The sequence below is a fragment of the Tympanuchus pallidicinctus genome, unplaced genomic scaffold (assembly GCF_026119805.1).
Source record: "Tympanuchus pallidicinctus isolate F22 unplaced genomic scaffold, pur_lepc_1.0 scaffold4, whole genome shotgun sequence".
Classification (NCBI taxonomy): domain Eukaryota; kingdom Metazoa; phylum Chordata; class Aves; order Galliformes; family Phasianidae; genus Tympanuchus; species Tympanuchus pallidicinctus.
Genome location: NW_026294758.1, coordinates 13,243,671 through 13,264,477, shown reverse-complemented (window position 1 = coordinate 13,264,477; position 20,807 = coordinate 13,243,671). Strand labels below are relative to the sequence as shown.

Sequence of the window (20,807 nt, the reverse complement as noted above, 5' to 3'; positions counted from 1 at the left end):
TAGATTGATGGAGAATGTTGGTGTGTGAGGTTGAATTATGTTTACTTTCCCTTTTCTCTCTGATTTTTGATCACTTTTGGAGGCAGAATATAGGGCCCTTGATTTGCACCTGTCTAGATTGTGTTTTTATGTTGATCTTCTGCAGAGACATCTACTACACGCATGAAGGTGCCATAATGGTAAGAGGGCACAAGCCAAAGAAAAAGAAACTGAACAAAAAGGTTGGGACAGGATAGTGGTACTTCATTGAGATTTCTGTGTAATTGTTTGTTTAGAGAACTGCTTTCAAAAACTCCTTTTCCACATAGATGGAAGTAAATCTCTAGTTCTTCATAACAAATGTGGGGCATATGCATCTGTGTTCTGTCAGCCAAACTAATTTTCTCCACTGAGCTTGCACGACCTGGCTGACTTAGAAGTAGTGACAAAAGACTGACTTATCAGCCACATGGATGTTATTCTGATGTTATATAACTATCAGCTTTATTTCTACAGAATCATATCCTGCAATTGTCTTTACAGTGGGACTTTCTGTGTTTTACAATCATGTAAGGACTTCATACCAGTAAAGTTCCTTACTGTGAGCAGATGCCTCCATAATTTTGCCAACATTTTCTTTCCTGATATTATCAAGGCACAATATCAGCTCAGGAAATTGAGAAGATCTTGGGCACTGGCAATCAGGGCCATTACCAGTTTAGACAGATAATGCAAAGTATTCAGAGATAGCTTAGCATGTCTGCTGGTTCCATCTTTGATACTTGTTCTGTAAAGAAGTCCTCAGATGGACAGGGACTGTGTTAGAAAAGAGCAATAAGCACCCAAGGTCCACATGTTTGTTTAAGTTTTTATTTATTCCATGTCAAGCACTGTACTGTATCTTTCATTATATAGCTGAAGGAGCTTCACCAAAGAATGAATTACCTATGTAAACAATTGAGTAGCCAGGCAGACAGCATATTTTATGTTATTTTCCTATCAACATCTCTAAACTCTTAAAATTATGTGTGAGAGTGTTATCTTCACAACATTGTTTCTGTTATTAGGTAAAATTGCATGATTATGTTTACACCTCACAAAGGAATAAAAGAACTATTGTGTAAACAAATGACTGTTTTCCATGGACAAATTCTGAAGTATTACCAGTGGTCAATGAAATTTTAAAGAAATTCATAGTAGCTTTAATTTGTGTGAATGACAGTATTTTTCAGCCTGGTTAAATATGTAGCTGAAGAATAATAGACAAGCTTGGTGATTCAAGCTGTGTACAGAAGCTTAATTTACTGCAACATCCAAACATGTTTGTGCTACATTGATGAGTAAGTTACAAAGGCATAGAACATAATTAGCTATGTCCACTATAAATGCTTGGTGAGAAGGAAGGGTAGAAATAGAGATTTAAAATCTGATTAATCAAGACTGAATGGCTTTTTTAGTTCCAGATATACTGTTATTAAATGTTGTTCATTTAATAGTGCTTGTAAAATATCATTGTCAGAACACAGCAATGGCTCGCATAGAATTTGGTGTTGATTTACAAATGTTGTAGGGAAAGCCGCTGAGTGAATTTGCTTTAAAATGTACTGATAAGTAACTTCCCGAAATGAGCTTCCGTCTTTTGTGAGAACTCATAGGAATCCCTTGCTCAGACAAGAGGCTGAGATGTGCTTCACTCTGCTTTGTTTGACTCTGATCAAGGTGAAAGTGTTTTGTATTAGCTGGAGCTCAGAGCAACACAAATGGGTGATTTAGGCTAAGATATTACCAGGGAACACTGAATGCCTAACATCGTACTGTAACAAAATGAGCTGCTGAACTAGATACAGGGGAATCTGATAGGGAGCAGAAGAGGCAGCAGGTAATTGCTGGGCAAATAAAGAGCTTGTCCATCCAGCAAACAAGCAGATGCCTATATACTGTCCATTCCTGTCATCCCCTGAAGTGGTGGAGCATGATGAGGCAGAAGAAAGTATGTGTCATGAGCAAGGAAGGACAAGGAAAGTGTTGCATTAAGGGCATGGTTTTTTTCACTTTGTTTTGTGAATTTTTCTTGTGATGGAGAGATTTATTTGTACAGTGGATCAATGAATCTTGCATGGATGCTGCAAATTCATGTTTGATCCCTCATTTTAGGGCTTAATATTTTCATTGTGTTCCTTTTGTGTACGTTTTTGTACAGCTGCATAGATTAATACATTTATGCAAATGTGCTTCTTTGCAAACTCCACCAAGTACAGCTTTTTTAAAATTATTATTAGTTATTTAACAACAGACTATAGCATTATCAATGCATTTTATTTTTATGCAGTTTTTTACACATTTGACAGTTAATACAGTGGCATTGTCTGTCCCACATCGTGAGAACTGTCTAGTAGTGTCTCAGTTTTATTTTTTGTTTGCATGTATCTGCTCAGAGGTCTCACCATATTCTAAGCAGTATTCATAAATGGTCCCTAAGAGTTCTGAAGGATATTTTATCTGGCTCTGTCTATCTGAGAGCACCTGAATCTGAAGAAGCTGCTCAAAAGAAATTCAGATTCCAGCAGAATGATCCGTTGATAACTTCAGAGCTCTCAGTGAAGGCTCAAATTACCCACTTTCCACCAGCTTTGCAGGCTGACATCTTTCTCCATTCAGCTCACAACTGCAGGAGAATTGCTGAATTTGATGAGCAGGGCCTGAAGCTCCAAGGCTGCTGCTGGCTTCCTCTAGGAACTGTTGCAAGACCTGACATGCCCTCCTCAATTATGTGCATCTCAGGGGATGAAGTGGTGACTCTGTGATTTTGGAGAAAATATAAGCCTGATGTGATGTTCAGATTCACTGATGTGATGCTTTGCATTATGTTGAATGATTCACTGCAGACATGCATTGGTCAAGCTTTCAGAGTAGCAAACTGAGGGAGAAAAAAATGTTGTTAATTGAAGGTGTATTTCTTTTTAAATTCATGAAGAGCTTTTGCTTAATAGCTGTAATCCACACCTTTTCATTTCTACCTTACTACAACAAAACTTCCTGATTTAGGAAGGGGATCAGGGTATCCTGAGGTACGTATCGATTTTATGATCAAGTACATCACTTTCAAGACAAATCAAGGTAGAATCCCACATGGGTACTATAGCCCTTTCCATAGCCCCCCACCTTGCTGCTGGACATCTCCTTTCCAGAAAATGGATCTGCTTTTTCTCTGGCACTGGTGCTCCTCTGCCTTAGCACTTTCCAAGTCCGACCATGATGAAGATCATGGATACCCACCTAATGAAAGAAGAGGGCAGACATTTCTTCTTTAAAATGAGAGGTGCTGTCTTATGGCAGCAGGTGCAAGTGCAGGACACACTGATTTGGAAGCAGTGCTGAAAACATCCATGGTAGTGGAGCAGTTTATCACTTAACAGTTTGTTGCTAATTTATCACTGTGGCTAGCCAAACAATCTGCAAGGTTTCAGCAATTCTGCATTTATACAATCACAAAGCAGCCAGATGTCAGGTTTGTAAATCAGCCGTGCTGCATAAGCTGTAAATATTCCACACTGATATGAATTTAAAGCTTATACATCAAAAGAGAAGCACAATTATGAAGCCAGGAATCTGAACATTCACTAGTTCAACATCAGTAACTCAGGGAAGTTTCAGAGACAACTGGATTAATATCAGGGAAACATTACATGGTAGCAGGTTTATCTTTCACAGTACCCCAGTTTGTTTCTTTAACCATCAAATGCACTTACAGGCATTTAATCTCTTTGGTTATGTTTTCACTAGTGCTTCAGCGAAAGTGGATGTTACAAAATCCAGATTTCTGCTGGAAGGTTTACGGCAGTGATCTTGGTATGAGTAACACATTTTAAGAAGAAAGTTTTTTGTTTTGTTTTGTTTTTTAAAAAGGCAAATACCAGATTTTAAATGCATCCTTTAAGGAATTAAACTGCTCCTGGTTTTACTCTTCCATGGGAAAACAAACAAACAAACAAACAAAAAAGACAACAGTTTCATTTTTAATGTAATTAAGTAGATTGCAGTGTGCACAAGGAGGACTAGATTTTTTCATTGCTACCTTTTATTGTTCTGGAGACAAATTATAAAAGAAATAGACAGTTGGAAAAGAATGTTTCTAATTGAGCAGCTGTGCGTGCTAAAACTTTGTTTTTTGCCTGTCACTGGTGTTTTAGCTGCTACAACAGCTCCTGGCTTTGTGCCAGGTGGTAGCAGTGGAACAAGAGACATGCAAGGCGTGTATTTTTGGGAACTGAGAGTAAAATGCAACTTATTTCCCTTTGGAGTGCAGGAAAACTGTTCTCATTTAAGATCACAACCTACAAAACGAAGAAGGTTCATGTCTCCTTACTCCCTGTGTTAGCTTGTGTATAGGAGACAATCCACTGTCATTCCTGCTACTGTTTATGGGCAGCCATTAGCACACCAGCTGCAAAGCATCTCTAGGCTCAATCTGGCAGACACAGGGGCTTTGTGTGGCTTTTAGTGTTTATAAGGATCATGAGCCCTTACATTACCTCTATCTACAATCAGTTGCATAGCAGGAAAACCTTACTGGATGCAGTTTCAGGATTATCTGAGAATAGCTGCCAGCTAGGATTGGACTGGATATAAAACTGTGAACTTTGAAGGTACACTTACAACAATTGAAATGGCAAAAAATGTTGTATTCTTTCTTAATGTTTTTATGTTGTTTAGAAAATTTAGTTTATTCCAGGAGTTTGTGCAGATAAAAATTATATTGCAGAGCTCTGTACTAAGTAACACATAAAAATAGTAGCCCTATCTCATTTCTTTTAGTTCAGCACTTTCTTTTCAAAGAGGTTAGTTCCATATTTCTCTGCCTTTCATCTGCTGTATAGAAATAAACCTAACAACTTCTCTCATACACAGCCGGAGAAACTAAGGGCACCATAAGCAAATGAGAAACAATCCATGTCACATGCAGTGCATTTCTTGTTGTCGTGGTGGTAAATTCTAAGGCGCACCTGGTGTAAGTGAGTTAGGTGTAAATGCACTTTGTCAGCAGGTGAACTGCATTTTCAGTGCCTACAAAATACTGGCTTTTTGTCTTTCTTTGGCCTAAATTGTTTTCGTTCATTTTTGAAGTAGTCAGAGTAGGTGGGATAATAATGAATATAAATGTAAACTAGTGTATTGAAATGAGGAGGATATTCCTACAATATTCCAAAAATCTGTGAGGAAACATAGAAAGGAATTAATGACTGGGGAAAATAGAGCTTCCCTGATGGATGATGGTTCATTTCTAATAAAATTAAACCATGAACTCATAGGATAGTTTGAACTTGTCAGGTAAGGTGTCAACCATCTGCTCACTGCATGTGCTGTCACTGTGGGTGTTCAGGAGCAGGAGCTGTCATCACAAATGTTCCTCAGAAAGTGTTTTCCCCAGCGAAACTCTGAGGCTGAGTTATTTATCCCAGTGCTGGCAAACACTGTGAGATGAAAAGGGCCTGTGCCTGTGCAAAGTATTTATTCCTGTGTAATTTTTCAGAACCAAGTACAAGCAGCTATTTCAAACCTTCTGAGTGTGACTGCATTGTTTTAGGATATTGTATGGCTATAGTATCTGGAGCTTGCAGGAGGAAATATGAAATGTAGACTAAATGAAATAATGCTAATACGTGGTTTGAATATTTCATATTGCTTTGGTTAAGAACACAAGGAATTTATTATCATCCTGAGTCACTGGCACTGGCACTATAATATACATGAAACCTCCTCAGGTTGAGGGTGTGAGTGCCCTGATATAAGTGCCCAGCTGTATTAGCCACACAGTCTTAGATAAATGTATAGCCATTTTATCACTACATCATTGACACGTCTCTCAGCCTAATTTTCTGTACTTTAGGAAAGTTACATTCCTTCTTGCTATTGGCAGTGTTTTTCTTTTTATAAAATTTGCTCTTCCTTCAAGTTGTGTATATCACAGTGTGTATTTATATCACTGATGCAGTGACAAACAAAGCTATGGAAAGGGTGAGGAAATACTTCACTACTCAGATTTTTGTTAGAGATTTGAAATAGTGTGTTTTTGAATGTGCTCATATTACTCAAATAGCATCTTCTCAATTTGAAAACCCCTAAAAAAAGAATTGAACATATATTTGTATGTAAGTATACATATATGTGTGCATATCTATATAATGAAGAACCATTTCACTTTAAGCGTATGAAAGAGAATTGTATGCAAATGAATTAAAAGATCTGCATTATTAAAAGCTGAGGTTGTCTTTTAGAACTTCTTCAAAATTTCTTCTGCAATTTCCAGTAAGCCCTGCGAGAGTCGCTTGTGTAGCATCAGCAGTCAACTGAATTCCTTGTTACCACACCTGTTTGTGATGTTTTGCCATACTCTGCTGTGCTGCAGCCAGCAGCTGCAGTCTCTACAGGCTACTCCTCCCACTTCTTGTCAAGAGCCAGTGCTATCTCACAACACCTAAAATCACAGAATCACAGAATGGGCAGGGTTGGAAGGGACATCAAGGATCATGAATCTCCAACCCCCCTGTCACAGGCAGGGCCACCAACCTCCACATTTGATACCAGACCAGGCTGCCCAGGGCCCCATCCAACCTGGCCTTGAACACCTCCAGGGATGGGGCATCCACAGCCTCTCTGGGCAGCCTGTTCCGGCACCTCACCAATCTCTCTGTAAAGAAGACAACCCTGACGTCCAACCTTATCCCTCCCTCCCTCAACTTAAAACCATTTCCCCTTGTCCTGCAGTTATCTACCCTTTTAAAGAGTTGATTCCCTCCCTCTTTGTAGGCTCCCTTTAGGTATTGAAAAAAAGAAAAGCTGTTTCAAAACTGTGCCAGTGACAATGCTCTTGCTAGCTTCTGAGCGATCAGAATTCAGACAGACTTCTGCACACAGATAATTTCATTACCATCACAGTCAGTAGGGCTTTCATGAGTTGCACAAAGTCTGAAGAGAATGGAAGGGATTGTGTGTTTTTTTAGTTTTCGTATTGTTAGTTTAATTGTTTTCTAAATGGCAGTCGCCCATTTCAAATCTGCACTGTTTGGACTAGCTTAAGACTACTTTTCTGTAAGTATCTCACTTGCAATTGGACGTGCAATCAAACACAGAAGCAATGAAATACACAAGATGAGGTAACTTTAGCAGTCTGTGTGCTCAGCTCTGTGTTAGCCTTTGATCTTCGTGCTCTTATGTGCCACCATAATTGTTACAGCATCACAAAATGACTTGTGTTTGAAGGGACCTCAGAGGCCATTCATTTCCAACCTCTGCCACAGATAGGACTGCCACCCAGCAGATGAGGCTTCTCAGCCTGGCCTTGAGTGCCTCCAGGGATGGGGCACCCACAGCTTCTCTGGGCATCTGTGCCAGGGCCTCAGCGCACTCTCTGTGATTAAATTCCCTCTGAACTCTAACCTAAACCTCTCCTCTTTCAGTTTAAAGCCATTCCTCCTTGTTCTGTCACTATCAAGCTGTGTAAAACTTTGGTCTCTCTGCTATTGATAAGCTCCCCTCGAGTACTGGAAGTCTGCAGTCTGCTCCCTGGAGCCTTCTTTCTCCAGGCTGAACAATCCCTGCTCCCTCGACCTTTCTTCCTAGGAGAGGTGCTCCAGACCTCTGATCACCTTTGTGGCCCATCTTTGGACCCTATCCAACAGCTCCACATCTTTCCTGTGCTGGAGGCCCCGGGCCTGGATGCAGTATTCCAGATCGAGCCTGACAAAGGCAGAGTAGAAGGATCAGTCCTCTTCCTCTCCCTGCTGCCACTCCTCTTCCAATGCAGCCCAGAACACTGTTGGCCTTCCAGTCTGCAAAATATACGCGCCACATATTTCTTTCAAATTAAAGCTGACGTGCTGTCATTATAAGACCATCATCTCATGCTTAGCAGTAAAATACTGAATATAGCAGATGATATTTGGGTTCATACAATTTGGCTGCAGTGGTAATTCTGGAAATAATCAGAATTAATATGATTATATTTTTGTTATTCATAACTTAGGAATTCTTTCTTCTACCCCTGCTAGTACCAACAAAAACACTACTGTACACAAAGCACCACACTTCGTATTAAGAAAATTAACTTTCTGTATTAGGTACTTTTTTTCTTTTATTCAATCTTAGCTGTTGCTCTTGCTCAAGACATAGCACAAGCTACAGGAAATCACAAGGTACTTTTAGATCAGGGTAATCTTTAAGCTTACTTCAATTCCTATTTTGGTATAGTACTTCTAAAGTTAAAATAAGCTTCATCTGCCACATGGCTTTGCAGTTCGAAAAGATTGAAATATCAAACTTAAAACTAAAGTTTTGTAGAATGATCTGTATATTTGGGTGGCATTTCTGGTCTGTGATACAAGTAGTTCAGATTCATTGCACTGGTAATTGCCTATGAATTCAGGATTTCTAGTGCCAATAGCTTCATACGATGTCCAGAGTTAGGGTTTTCACTGGATGAAGGGAATAGTCCCATGTGTACACATCCAAGTCATGTGTAGTTTGGGACTGATGTTAGGATGGTCCTTAATTCAAAATGAAATGCAGCTCAGGGCAGGGCAGAACTTGCTACTGAGTTCCATAAGCACATTAACTCTGGTCAGTGTAATAGATGGTATTTGTGCAAAAATGGGACAGTTACATCAATTCTGGGCATAATCTTAGGAGTCTCTTTTTATCCTCACCTTTGCAAGATCCTTTTGAGGAGACTTGTTGGGAATCTATCAGTATAGAAAAGTATCTTAGACTCCTGTAAAACAAACAAATCACCACCACCAACAACAACAACAAAAACTAATATACATTTCTTTAAAATGCAGTTTTTGAAAGGAGAAAAGAAAGAGTATTTCCATTTTCAGATGCATAGCAGATTTGAAAATGTTCTTTCGCTGAGTCATCTGATTTAAGCATGATAATGTGTTACAAGTCAGTATACGAATTACTGCTGATTTGTTCTACAGTAATTGAGATATATTTTCTGCTGCCTACAGAGCAAATAGTTAGGAGGTAGTCCACTCTATGGAACTGGAATGAATGAGTGAGAAACATCTAATTTCAGTCAATGGAAAAAGTCTGTAAACTGAATAAGGGTAATTTTTTTTTTTTTTAATTCTTGTTTGAAAACAGTGCTCAGCAGAGAATATGCTCCAGTGGTAATTTTTATTTCTGCCTTCCAGCCACTATAATGTCTCGCTTTCTAGATGTTAATTTGTATTAAGACATGTTTTTATCTAGACTTCTTATTGGTAGATGCAGTTGGTAGATACACAAGTTTTTTTTCTCTGATTTATGCTGCTAAAATTATTTTTTAACCATCCAAGTATGAAAATGAATGTGTCACAACATCCTCTACATGCCTGAAGTTGATAGAAGAAGAATTGTCTTTTTGTGTGGATTCTTTGACAGTAAATAGTGGGCTCTAATAAATTACACTTGTGCCCACCTGACAGAGCAGGGGCTGTGGAATTTAAAATTTACTCATTTAAATTTACTCATTTAAAAGAATGATCTTTGGGAAGAGAACACTGGAAGCAAAAGGGAAAACAAAAACAAAACCTGATGGATTTGCAAGGAAAACGCATTGCTCAGAGATGAAAATGTTCTCTTCTTATATTTCCTGGTGCTGTGATTTCACAAACTTCTGTGTGTGTTTGTTTCTGACTATCAGATCTCAGCTTCATTTATAATTGATTATCTGCCATCTTTCTGCTGTTTTTTGGTAGACCAGACCTTACTCTCTATGGTACGCACGAGGCAGTTTGTTAGCAGTAACAGATGTCGGTAGGGGTTGCCTGGCTGCATGTACAAAGGCAAAATATTGCAAATATTTTGCCTTAGAAATTGCCAGAATCCCAAAGATTTCCTGTGAGCTCAAACTTTTTTTTATTGTATGAAACAGTTATGTCTTCAAGAATACGTTTGCTTTTCTAGCTATAGTTACATATTTCTATTTTACTATCTTTGATTCAGAAAAAGACAGCACTTTCATTTCTAAAAAATGTTCGTTTTGATTAGCTAAAATTGTGCTTGGGCATTTTGGCACTTCCCTTTACATACTGAAAAATGTTTTTTCTAATTTGATCAGTGTGAACAAGACATAGCACTTGTTGACATCAAAATCTTTTGTGTGTTAAGCATAGAAAACAATGACGTTGGAATGTACGTGTAGTTATCTATAGGGGAAATGATGGCAGTGAAATAAAATATACAAAATGACTTTCCAGGGGCATCAACTAAGATATTAAAACTAACAACCATTCACAGTTACTGAGTTCATTCTATTTATTTCTGAGCAGTTTAGAGAGATGTAGGAACCTACTGTAGAGTTAGGTTATAAAATATGTACATGTGGTTTGCTTGTTTTCTTCAGTGGAAATGCTGCAGAGCGTACTGAAAAATCATTTGGAGGGGAATGAAAGAGAAAATTGCAAAAGACAAATCAGGCTTAGAGAATTTGCATGACCTGTCAGAAGGTCCACTGCAGACTGGTTGAACTCCAAATGGCATAGGTTCTAGTTGCCTGACGTAGGTGGCCATTTGAGGAGTGACAGTGGAGGGCTGAACATGCAGAAACCTTTTTCTCTGGAGTTGTATAATCCAGCATTGTGTGTGGGCAGTTCAGAAATTGTTCCATACCTCTGACAGGTAGATTTCAGGTTTCTTACCCTTGTAAAAAAAAAAAATTTAAAGGCCTTTTGCAATGTTACATGGAAAACCGGGATAGATAAATTTTTGATAAAGCCTTCTGCATTATGTTGTCTTACATTCTCACATAGGCCATGATATAAAAATCTGGATCTTAACTGTTTGGAAGTGTATTTAACACAAATTTCTTATTGAAAATTTGTGCGATTTCACCCAGTGAGTTAGTTTAGTTTAGTTTAGTTTAGTTTAGTTTAGTTTAGTTTAGTTTAGTTTTGTTTTGTTTTTTTGTGCAGCTTTCACCAGAAAAGGTTTCTGAGTTCTGGAATGGCAACATGTGTAAGCTATTTGATTGTAACTTCTGTCTGGAATGTGAAATTCTATTCTTACTAAGCCTACTTTTCCTTACTTAGATGAGAAACTGAAACCTTGACATGTGGGCCTAGTAGCCAAGATACTGATCACCTAAAGCACACCTTCGCATCTTGCATCTCTCAGCTTGTGTTGTTTTGGTTTTTCTGTATGTTTTCACTTTTTTCCTCTCCCATTTATCTCAGTAAAAAACAATTTGCTTATTTTTTAAACTTTGGGGGCACAGAGAAATATTTCTCCACATAACCCTAGACTTGGTCAGCAGTTTTAGCGAAGTGTTAATCCCTTGAATCAGTCATGCCTTCTGCTTTCCACGTGCTCCGCAATAGGTGCAGAGAGCTGATAAGCATTACAAGGTGTTTTGAAAGCCAAGAATATATGTCTGTGTCAGATCAAAGACAGAACTGAGTCCCAGGGTTGGATACATCCTGCCAATAGCTTAGTCTTATTTTGACCAGAGGCCTGTATGTGAAGCTCTAATAGTGACTCCAGGATATCGTTTTGACTTATAACAGATAATCTTTCTTATGTCCTGGAGAATGAAGGTTAATATACTTTTTAATTGTATTCAAACCAGTGCATCATGAGCTTATTGCCTTAGAATTGCCAAGGCATTTAGTTTACAAGGAAGAAAAATCTTGATTTATTCCATAAATCCCGAAAAAATACTTTAATAACTAAAATAAAACATTACTTAAGAATATACCTAAATGTCAGTGCATCAATTTCATTTATTTCTCCAGGTTATTAACAATGTGTCACTGGAAACAAAAGCCTGCTTATCACTTTGGGGCATGGGGGGGGGAAGGGAGAAAGGAAAAGGAACCTCATTGTTTTTGAAGCCTGTTAGTACAGTTTTGACATTTTTAGTTTATAGCTACAACTGCATAGCTTTATGAAACAGGTTATGCATAACAATCTTGGCTGACAGATGGGCAAAGTCATTCTTAGAACGAATGGCTGAATGATGCTGTCTTGGCTGCATTTTCTCTGAAAGTAAAGCACAGATCTTTTAAATACAAGGAGTTACTTCAACCTGAAATCTGCTTATCTTCTAGGCAGATTCAACTTTGCTTACAAGCAGATTTTTGTTAGTACTTCCACAGTTCAATAGTTATATTAATGATTCGTCACTTTGCAGTATCTTCTGTGCTAGCTTATCTTTCATTTATTTGTTGATCGATAGCCTGGATATCTGTAGATTACTGGGACATTATTATGTACTGTAGAAAATACTTGCAATGTTATTAATCAATGAGAAAAAAAATGACCAAGTGAATAATGAACCTCCATTTTAGCACCATTATTTTTCATTTTAAAAATACAATGATCTGCTCATGCATAGGTGAGCCCATTTATGACCTCAGGTTTTTTTGAAGGTACTTATCAGTATTGCAATAAAAGATACTGCATCGTCACCCTTACAGAAAACTGAACAGAAGTCACAGTAGTTCATTTCCAGGGAAGGATTTTGTTTTCTCAGTCATTGCATCACCAGCTTTTTATTTCAGTTTAAAAACTGTAATGCTCCAAAATCCTTAAGACAAATGAAATCTGAAATAACTAGCTTTCTACTGATTGCAGCTGAAAAGTTTATGCTGTTTCAAAGAGCTGCTATAAAGTGTTAGCTTCTTCATCCTTTATATTTCAGGTTACCAGGAGTGATTTTGAGGCTTCTAGTTAAACAGACTACATTTCCACAAGTTTCCTCCTACCTGTGTTTGCCAGTGTTTTACTGCAGTGGTCTTTAGAAGAAAACAAGGGAACACACAAAGGGGACAGAACCCACAGGATAGTCATGTATGAATTCTTACAGATGAATTTTCTTGTCAATTTTAGATATCTTTCAGTAAAATAAAGAAGGATAGTAGATCTTCCTTGCACTTCTGACTATCCAAAGAGTATAGAGCATGTCTGCCGAGCATCTCCTCAGGATGATCATTTCCTTGTTCAAAGATAGGAGAAAAGAAAAGCAGAATCAGCAATGGTTGACGTTTTTCTTATTTTGTTTTTACTTTGTTGTTTTTGGGTGTTTTTTTTTCACCTTCAGTTATAGTCAAAAGTTATTAGCATCATTATCATTAACATAATGAAGTTACTGCTCTATACAACTTGCAGAAATGTTCTCCTGAAAGACAGTCCTTATTTTCATCCAGTTTTATGTGCTCTTGTGCTTTTAAAGGCGTGTGCCATTGTGAGAAAAACTGAACACAAGTGAAAATTTCTACCTATTTCCATATCTATTTCAAGCCATACCTAGGTGCTGGGATCAGTCCACAGTCAGAGCTTGCATTAGAGTTCATTAGTTCATCATGAACTACTGATGATCATGTTCATCCTCTTTTTTTTTTCTCTTTTTTTCTTTTGAATGTCTGAAGTACTGTTTTGTCCTTGTCTTTCCCACAAGAGCTCCAATTGATTGATCTAACACAGAATGGTATTACGGGTTCTTTTAATCAACTCTTCAAGCGTCCTGCAGTGCACCTCAAAAGCTTCTTCAAGCTCTGCCAGATGTCTGTGCCTGCCTAATCACCATTAATTTAACTCTCTTAGCATTATCACAAGGGCTGGTAAGCTTTGAATATTCCACAGGAGATAGAAGGCCACTGTTGTTCTATGAATGGTGACCATTGGTGACCAATGCATCTCTGTTACAAACTCTATTCACATTTTGAGTAAAAATCACCATTGTACAGTATTGATGCATTGAAATACTACTGTATTCCACAGATGGGAAGTACTGAATGTTAGGAAGTTACAGATTTAATTATAATTAATGTTATAATTTTGAAATGTGAAATTCTCTTCAGAATATGTTCAGACCTGGGTAGATTGAGCATCACCTTTCCCATTAGGATGTGAATACTCTCTGATAAATTGTGAGAGTTACTGACACCCACAGAAATCATTCCAGTTTGTGGGATCTGTATGAAAACAGCATTATCTTGTGTGTACTGCAGGCAGGATTTACTGCTGTGCCTGTATGATCTCAGAACCTCAACTGCATTAAGTTCCCAAAGGTGCCTTTGAAAATCCAGATCCTAAGGCTAAAATTTTATTTTATATTTTTACATTTCAGGTTTGCGATATCAATAAAATGAGATTAGTGATGGTTTAGTTAAGTCTGGTTCTAGTAGGTTTCTCTGTAAGAAATAAATGCTGCTCTTCAGTGAGCTATGCAATGGATCCTATTAAGATTATCTATCTGAAAGTTTTCTTTAAATGCTGAAAAATTATATAGTAATTCAGATGTTGCTTTTTCCCCTTTTCCGCACAATACTCTCATTATAATGATTACTAAGTAGGTAAATATAGGATTCACACAATCTGTACTCTTTAAGAAGTAACCACTACTTAAGGAGCTGTTGATGTTGAAATGGAAGTTATCTTGAGCTTGTATGTGTGGTATGGTATGTGTGTTTCATACATGCAAATTTCAGAGTAATGGCCTGAAACGTGTTTCTGACAGTCCTTGAAGATTTCAAACAAAAGGGCCTCGTTCTGCAGTTCCTAGCTTTTAAATCGTACTGAGGAGAGCTGAAGGTGCATACTATTCTCTCTTAGTTTCTTACATGTAGTTGCTGCAGTCATAAAACAGTACCGAGAAAATGCACTCTTTAAGAAGAAACAAATAAGAGTAAATAAGAAATAAATAGTTGTATTTATTATCTTAGCTTACGTGTCTAGAGCTGTTAAAAATATAGCAACGTGACTTTCAAATAATGGTGAATTGTAAGCTTAAATTGAGGAATAAACAAGCAAAACAAACTACTTTTTTGGAAGAAAAAGAATAGCATTCTTTAATCTTATTTCATCTGAAAACAACCTTAGTTAAATGTGAATGTTTTTTATTTTATTTTGTAAGTATAAAAGTCCTTTTTAGATATCTGTTGAACAAAATGCTCTGAAATCACTCTTCCTATAAAATTATTGTCTGAGAATCACAGGATAGCTCAGGTTGGAAAAGAACTTAAAGATCATCAAGTCTAACCACAACCAAACCCTATTACCCTAACTCTAATAACTCACCGCTAAATCATGTCCCTGAGCACCACATCCAAATGGATTTTAATCACATTCAGGGATGGTGACTCAACCTTCTCCCTGGGGAGTCTATCCAGATCCCTCTGTAGTGTCTTTCTCCCCTCTGGCAGATCAACACTCCCTCTCAAGCTTCATAGTTTGCAATCAAGAAATGTTGTTAATAGCATATAGATGTTGCACATTTGCAGCAGGTTCTGTACCATCATCAGTTTTCCTTTTATCTCCAGAGATTTGGCATGGAGGAGAATACTGGGTGCCCAATTACAATGCTATATGATAAGGAGAGAGGCAATACTGACTTCGTACTGTAGTCTCTGCAAGCCTGTCATTCCTTTTCACGGGCCCAAGCACATAGCAACTGTGCCAGTTTCCCCTGTAAAAAAATATGAAAATAGAGGTCTTGATCAGAGAGTGAGAAATTTGCACAGAACAAACTGAGGGCATTAAACTATCTTGGTAATATTCAGGAACTAATCACGAATGCCTAATATTACCTTGAGCAGTCCAGAGTATCTGAGGCCTTGACACAGGGCAAGTGTATGTGATAGATCTCCACTTTAATGAAGTAGATGTCATGTGGAAGTCTTCTAAGGGTAGGTGCTACAGCCGCCTTCTCACTTGTGTTGGACACAGGTTTCTTCTTTTTTTTTCAATCCCTGATACTTCTACTCCAAGAGACTCTTGTTTGATGACTAGGAATACTCAGAATTTCATCTGCTTTATCTGGCATCAGCTGGTAGGAAAACAGCCCCTAGAGGTAAATTAAAGAAAACCTGGAGGAAAACTGACACTACTAAAAATTGTCAAATAAGTGGGCACAGGGCTAGCTAAACTGGGAGCAGGAATGTTGTCTCTTAAAAAGTAGCAGACTAAAATGAACTTTTAAAATATAGTTTTAAAAAACATGCATCATTAACTAACCATTACCTTAACTCCCAGCACTCCATTAATTTTCAGTTCCCTCTTTCTATTCTGAATCTCCAAATTGAAGCTGAGATTGTGTGTACTGAAATGATAACATGTACAGTTGAAGGACAGCTGAGCCACCTCACCATTATCTTCATCACTTAGTAGGACATGCTGCCCCCTGGATTCTGTGCATTATTTCTTCTCCCCTAGTATTGCAGAGCAGATAAGGAATGTGTTGGGCTTTTTTAAGAATGTCTCCACTTTTCATGCTTTAGTTCATAGGATGGAGTATCTTCACAGAGCATGAAATGGATTGTTTCAAATGAAATTAAGCCAAAAGACATGCTTCAAAATTTGGTCGAGGCTAACTGGAAGTAAAACCTCTGTAGCACAAACTGTGTAGGCATCTTGGTCTCTAATCAATTACTTTTCTTCACCATTGCACTCTGCTGCTTGTCAGTAAAAACATACCCTACTTATTGCCTATTGATTTCCCAGACTCCAATACTTTGATCCATCTGGATGGGTTTACTAGGTCACAACATCACAGAACAGTTGATGTTAGAGGTCATCTTGTCCAAACCTGCTCAGGTAGGGCAACTTTGAGCAGGTTGCTATGTACTGCTACATAGATCCATCTCTTCCGTTCACCTCTCAAATGCTGAATGCTTCTGCAGTTTGTGTCTTCTTGAAGCTTGTCTTCTTGTAAGCCAGAGCTGCAGTGTGTGTTTTTATTCTAGGAGAGATTCCTTGATCGTCTTCCATATATTTCATAAGAGCTGTCTGCTTCCTTTCCTGAGTTCTGTCATCAGTTTCCATGATTTATCATGGATATGCTCTTCCAGCAAATACTTGTATATTCATGTGTTTCTGCCAAGTATATAGAAGAAAGGGGGATGTTTAGAAGAGAAGAGAGAGGAAGGAGTACTCAGAAAATTGCAGTAGTTGAACGTTTCTGCAGATTGAGGGTATCTGCACCTCTAGTTGCAGTTCTCAAGGAGTTCAGTTGAAAAGCGAGTTGTATGAAAATTGCACACATCTGCACAGACAGATGAGGAAAGTCTAGGTTTTTTTTAGCTCACAGCAGGGACAGAGCAATTATGTGACTGTTTTCTCCCTACTTATAGTGTAGGTACTAGTCACTCTATGTTGAATTGTACAGTGCCTTGCAGTTTATGCTACAAATTCATGCAGCGGTTCACTAAAATGTTTCATATTCAGATGGATTTATCTTTACACTTTTCTTCAATTCTTCGAATCACATTCAGTCATCTTCAGTGTCAGAAGCAAGGTGGGAAACATATTTACAAAGGGGACTGCTACAGCCCAAGAGAGTTCTCTCAGACACAAGGTGTTAAACTGCTTTTTGATCTGCTGCTTGTAGAAATGTACATTAGACTGTAAACCATGGTTCTTCGTGTAACAAGCTAATGAGCCTATCAGCTGCAGTCTAATTGCCTCTACCTCACTCTAAATTCTGCTGCACTAAAAAAGTCAAAGTCACATTCTAATCTGGTTAATCACATTCAGCTTTGAAGAGCATATAGTGGCTGTGTGTTAATTCAACTTCTCTCCCTGGCAATTTGTTTGATTGCCTGTTACTTGCAATCTGCACTAACTGAATAAATGTATTCTGCATCCTGATGGGAAGGTACGACTTTCTGTTAAGGTATTTAAATGTGGATGTTTTGCTTAGAAATTGAAGTAAGCTCTTCTCACCTTTTCATTCCTAATTATTTTCAGTTGGAAGGATGAAAAGCAAGACTGTTTTAACTCTTTGCAAAAGGTAATAAAGCAATAGAATAAAAGCAGGTTTTTAGATAGTAAGTTAAAACCACTCTTTACTTCATGAAAGCTTCATACTGGCTTATGAAGAAAAAATTAAATATGATACGAAAGTAAGAAAAAAGAATAGTACATCCTTTTCTTTCTCTCCACCTCCAGCAATTTATATTGTTTGTATTGTCAAAACCTAGACTTAGAACAGACCCTGTCTATTAAACCTTACTTCTTTCTTTTTTTTTTTTCATATAATTAACATGCACAAGCACACACACACCAAAACATGTGTATGTATGCTATGTATGTCTTTCATAAAAAGGCTGAACATGTGCCAAATTACCTTCCAGATTCCCACATCATTTTTCTGAACAAGACTGCAAGGCCACTGGATATGTCCCATAAGTGCAAAACATTTGTTGCCAGCACATTTTTATTAACCCTGGATCTGGGTGATAATAAGGATGTATTGTGATTTTATCTTTGAAATTCCCTGAATCTTAATAGGACGTTTTCTTGCTGTTCTGAATTTCAATGAAAAATACTCTGAACATCATGGCCATTTTAAATATTACTGAAATCCTTTTAGATTACTTTTGACATTTTAAAAATAGCCAAGTGTTTTTATGGAAATATCTTTCCAAGTAAGCAGGAGAGAGATTAGCTTTTAGTATAAGAAACCACATAGAAGAGGTTATGCTTGGAAAATGTTAATGTAAAAAATATTTATAAACAGAATTTAAAGTTGACTCTGAAATGTTTAGTTCAAATGCTGCCCAGAAGTGTGGATCAATTAATGATTCTTTACCAGGTCAGCCTTTCTGAAAAGTGGATCCAGTCATCTGAGCTCTGAAAAAAATATTGGGAATTAAGATCTGGATACTCTGAGTTTATTAATTCATTAAAAAAATCTAACTAGCAGTGCCTGATTCCCAGCAGTCCACTTGGGTTGTGGAAGCCAGTCTCCTGCACTTGCTACAGAAGAAATAAGTTGTTTCAAGCAGACTATGAGAGCTGCTCTTGATTCAGTCCTTCCTCTCTCCACTGAACAAAGAGAAAACCAAAAGGGTTTCTCCCTGCAGGGCTGCTTCCCGTAGGTTCCAAGGTGCTCCTCTGAGCCATTTGGCTTCTGTTGGATGAGAATAAATCCTTTTCTTCTGATAGAATCAAAATTCTAAGATCATCTGTGGACAATGCCGTTTTCCATTTGCTGTTATGGTATCTCAGTACTAAAAGTTTTGTTTTACTCCTCTTCTGGAAATAATTTGTTACTCATTATTTGCTACTTGTCATCAGATATTGGGGCAGATGTATTCAGTCTTCCTTGTTTGGTTGCTCCTAAGAGGCATTTTTCCTCTTCATTTCTTAAAAACATGTCTTTACATATTTCTGCATTTTCATCTTTATGGGATGCAAACTGTAGTCCCCAGCCTACAAAAGCATTGACTTGGGTTTGATGACTTCTGATGCTCATTTATTTTTTCTCCTTTTCCCGTTATTAATTTCTTATGTTATCACAGATGTTCTTCTCCCTTGCCCTACATTTTCATTCCAAATCTGGCCTTTTCAGATGACCTCAGCTTCAAAAAATTGCAATACTGAGTCTTCAGCATTTTATCAGTCAGATATTCTTTATTCCTTCACATTCTTCTTCAATTTTTTGTTGTTGTTGCAAAAACATATTCTTATACAGTTGAGCACTTCTCTAATTTTTTACCAGGATATTTTTACTATTAGTCTTATTTGATTTAGCAGACAATATCAAAAATGCCGACTGCTTCACAGCTATTTATTGTCTGAAATAAATCTACTTTTCTTGTGGAGGTGTTGTTGTTCTTGTTTTTTTTCTGGTTTAATGCATTACTGGAGGACACAGAATCAAATGCCTTCACATTTCCAGAAAATGTCAGTTTGAATAGGGACTGCAGTTGCTCCATTCTTCCTCTAAAAATGTGTTATTAGGTCAATTTATTTCTGTTACTGTGTTCTGTTCTTTGATCACTTTAAATCAAGCCATTTGGCCCAGATCTGTTATATTCAGTGTTGAACTCTGGTTCCACAAAGCTGATCACAAATGTGCTGACCCATGTGAAAGCCACTTGAAAGATTTTATTAGGCATTAAGAGTCCTGCCTTGCATTTTTTAAATCTTTAGCTAAGATTATAAAATGAATAGCTCCAAAAGGTTAGTGAATGAAAAAGCTAGAGTTTTAGAGGTAGAAAAAAAGACATAAAGGTCTTAAAGTGAGTGGAACAGTTCAGCAGGAAAAGTGTGATAGAAAATGTTCTAAAAGACTTAATAAAGCACAGCGTCTGTCACTGCAGAGAAAATGGAATGGAGATGGAGAATCAACCTGTGACATACTCTATTCAGATTATTAGGAGCATGTGGGAGTGCTTTTTGGGCTGCAGATGGTTTGCAAGGACTGCTGTTTTGTTGGGAAGGTGGGCAGCACAATAAAAAATGGTGTGAGATCAGTCCTGGTATTCCATAAGGGGATAAAAGTGATGATTAGTGTAAAAGAAAGAGGTGAATTGACCAATTACCCAGTGGTAATTGACCATTACATGGAACTGGAACATGCAGAAGTTGTTGCAAACTGTGCCAGTGTATCAGCAGCTTTTGATTTTGTGTGGTGTGAAGTCAGACTGCATACAGACACTGTTCTAAATACATTTGTTATCTTGTGTTGTGTTTTGTTTAGGTTGATCTACTTGTCCCTACAAAAATCACCGGCATAATTACTCAAGGTGCTAAAGATTTTGGTCACGTCCAGTTTGTGGGATCCTACAAGCTTGCCTACAGTAATGATGGGGAACACTGGGTCATATACCAGGATGAAAAACAGAAGAAGGATAAGGTAAAACAAGGAGAAAACTGAAATTTCAGTTGCACGTAGAGAAGACTATAACTGTGGTAATTCCAGTGCAAGGAGGTGGTAGCCTATTGTATGCTGCTTGTTTTATAGGGTTCCTATGCATAGGGTCCCGCAGATAAAAGTGAAGGTGAATAAAAAAGAGCAGTATAAAACAATGACATTCACAGGGCAATAATATGATACCTAT

General features: G+C 37.7%; 1 protein-coding gene across 2 annotated transcripts in view; it reads left to right on the top strand.

Moving 5' to 3' along the window:
- Nucleotides 1–20,807, top strand: part of EDIL3 (EGF like repeats and discoidin domains 3) — a 271,818-nt gene that overhangs the window by 232,418 nt on the left and 18,593 nt on the right. For both annotated transcript variants that reach the window (XM_052700525.1, XM_052700524.1), the window contains one exon: nt 20,447–20,602. In XM_052700525.1, coding sequence (XP_052556485.1) covers nt 20,447–20,602 — 156 coding nt within the window. The remainder of the gene's footprint in view (nt 1–20,446; nt 20,603–20,807) is intronic.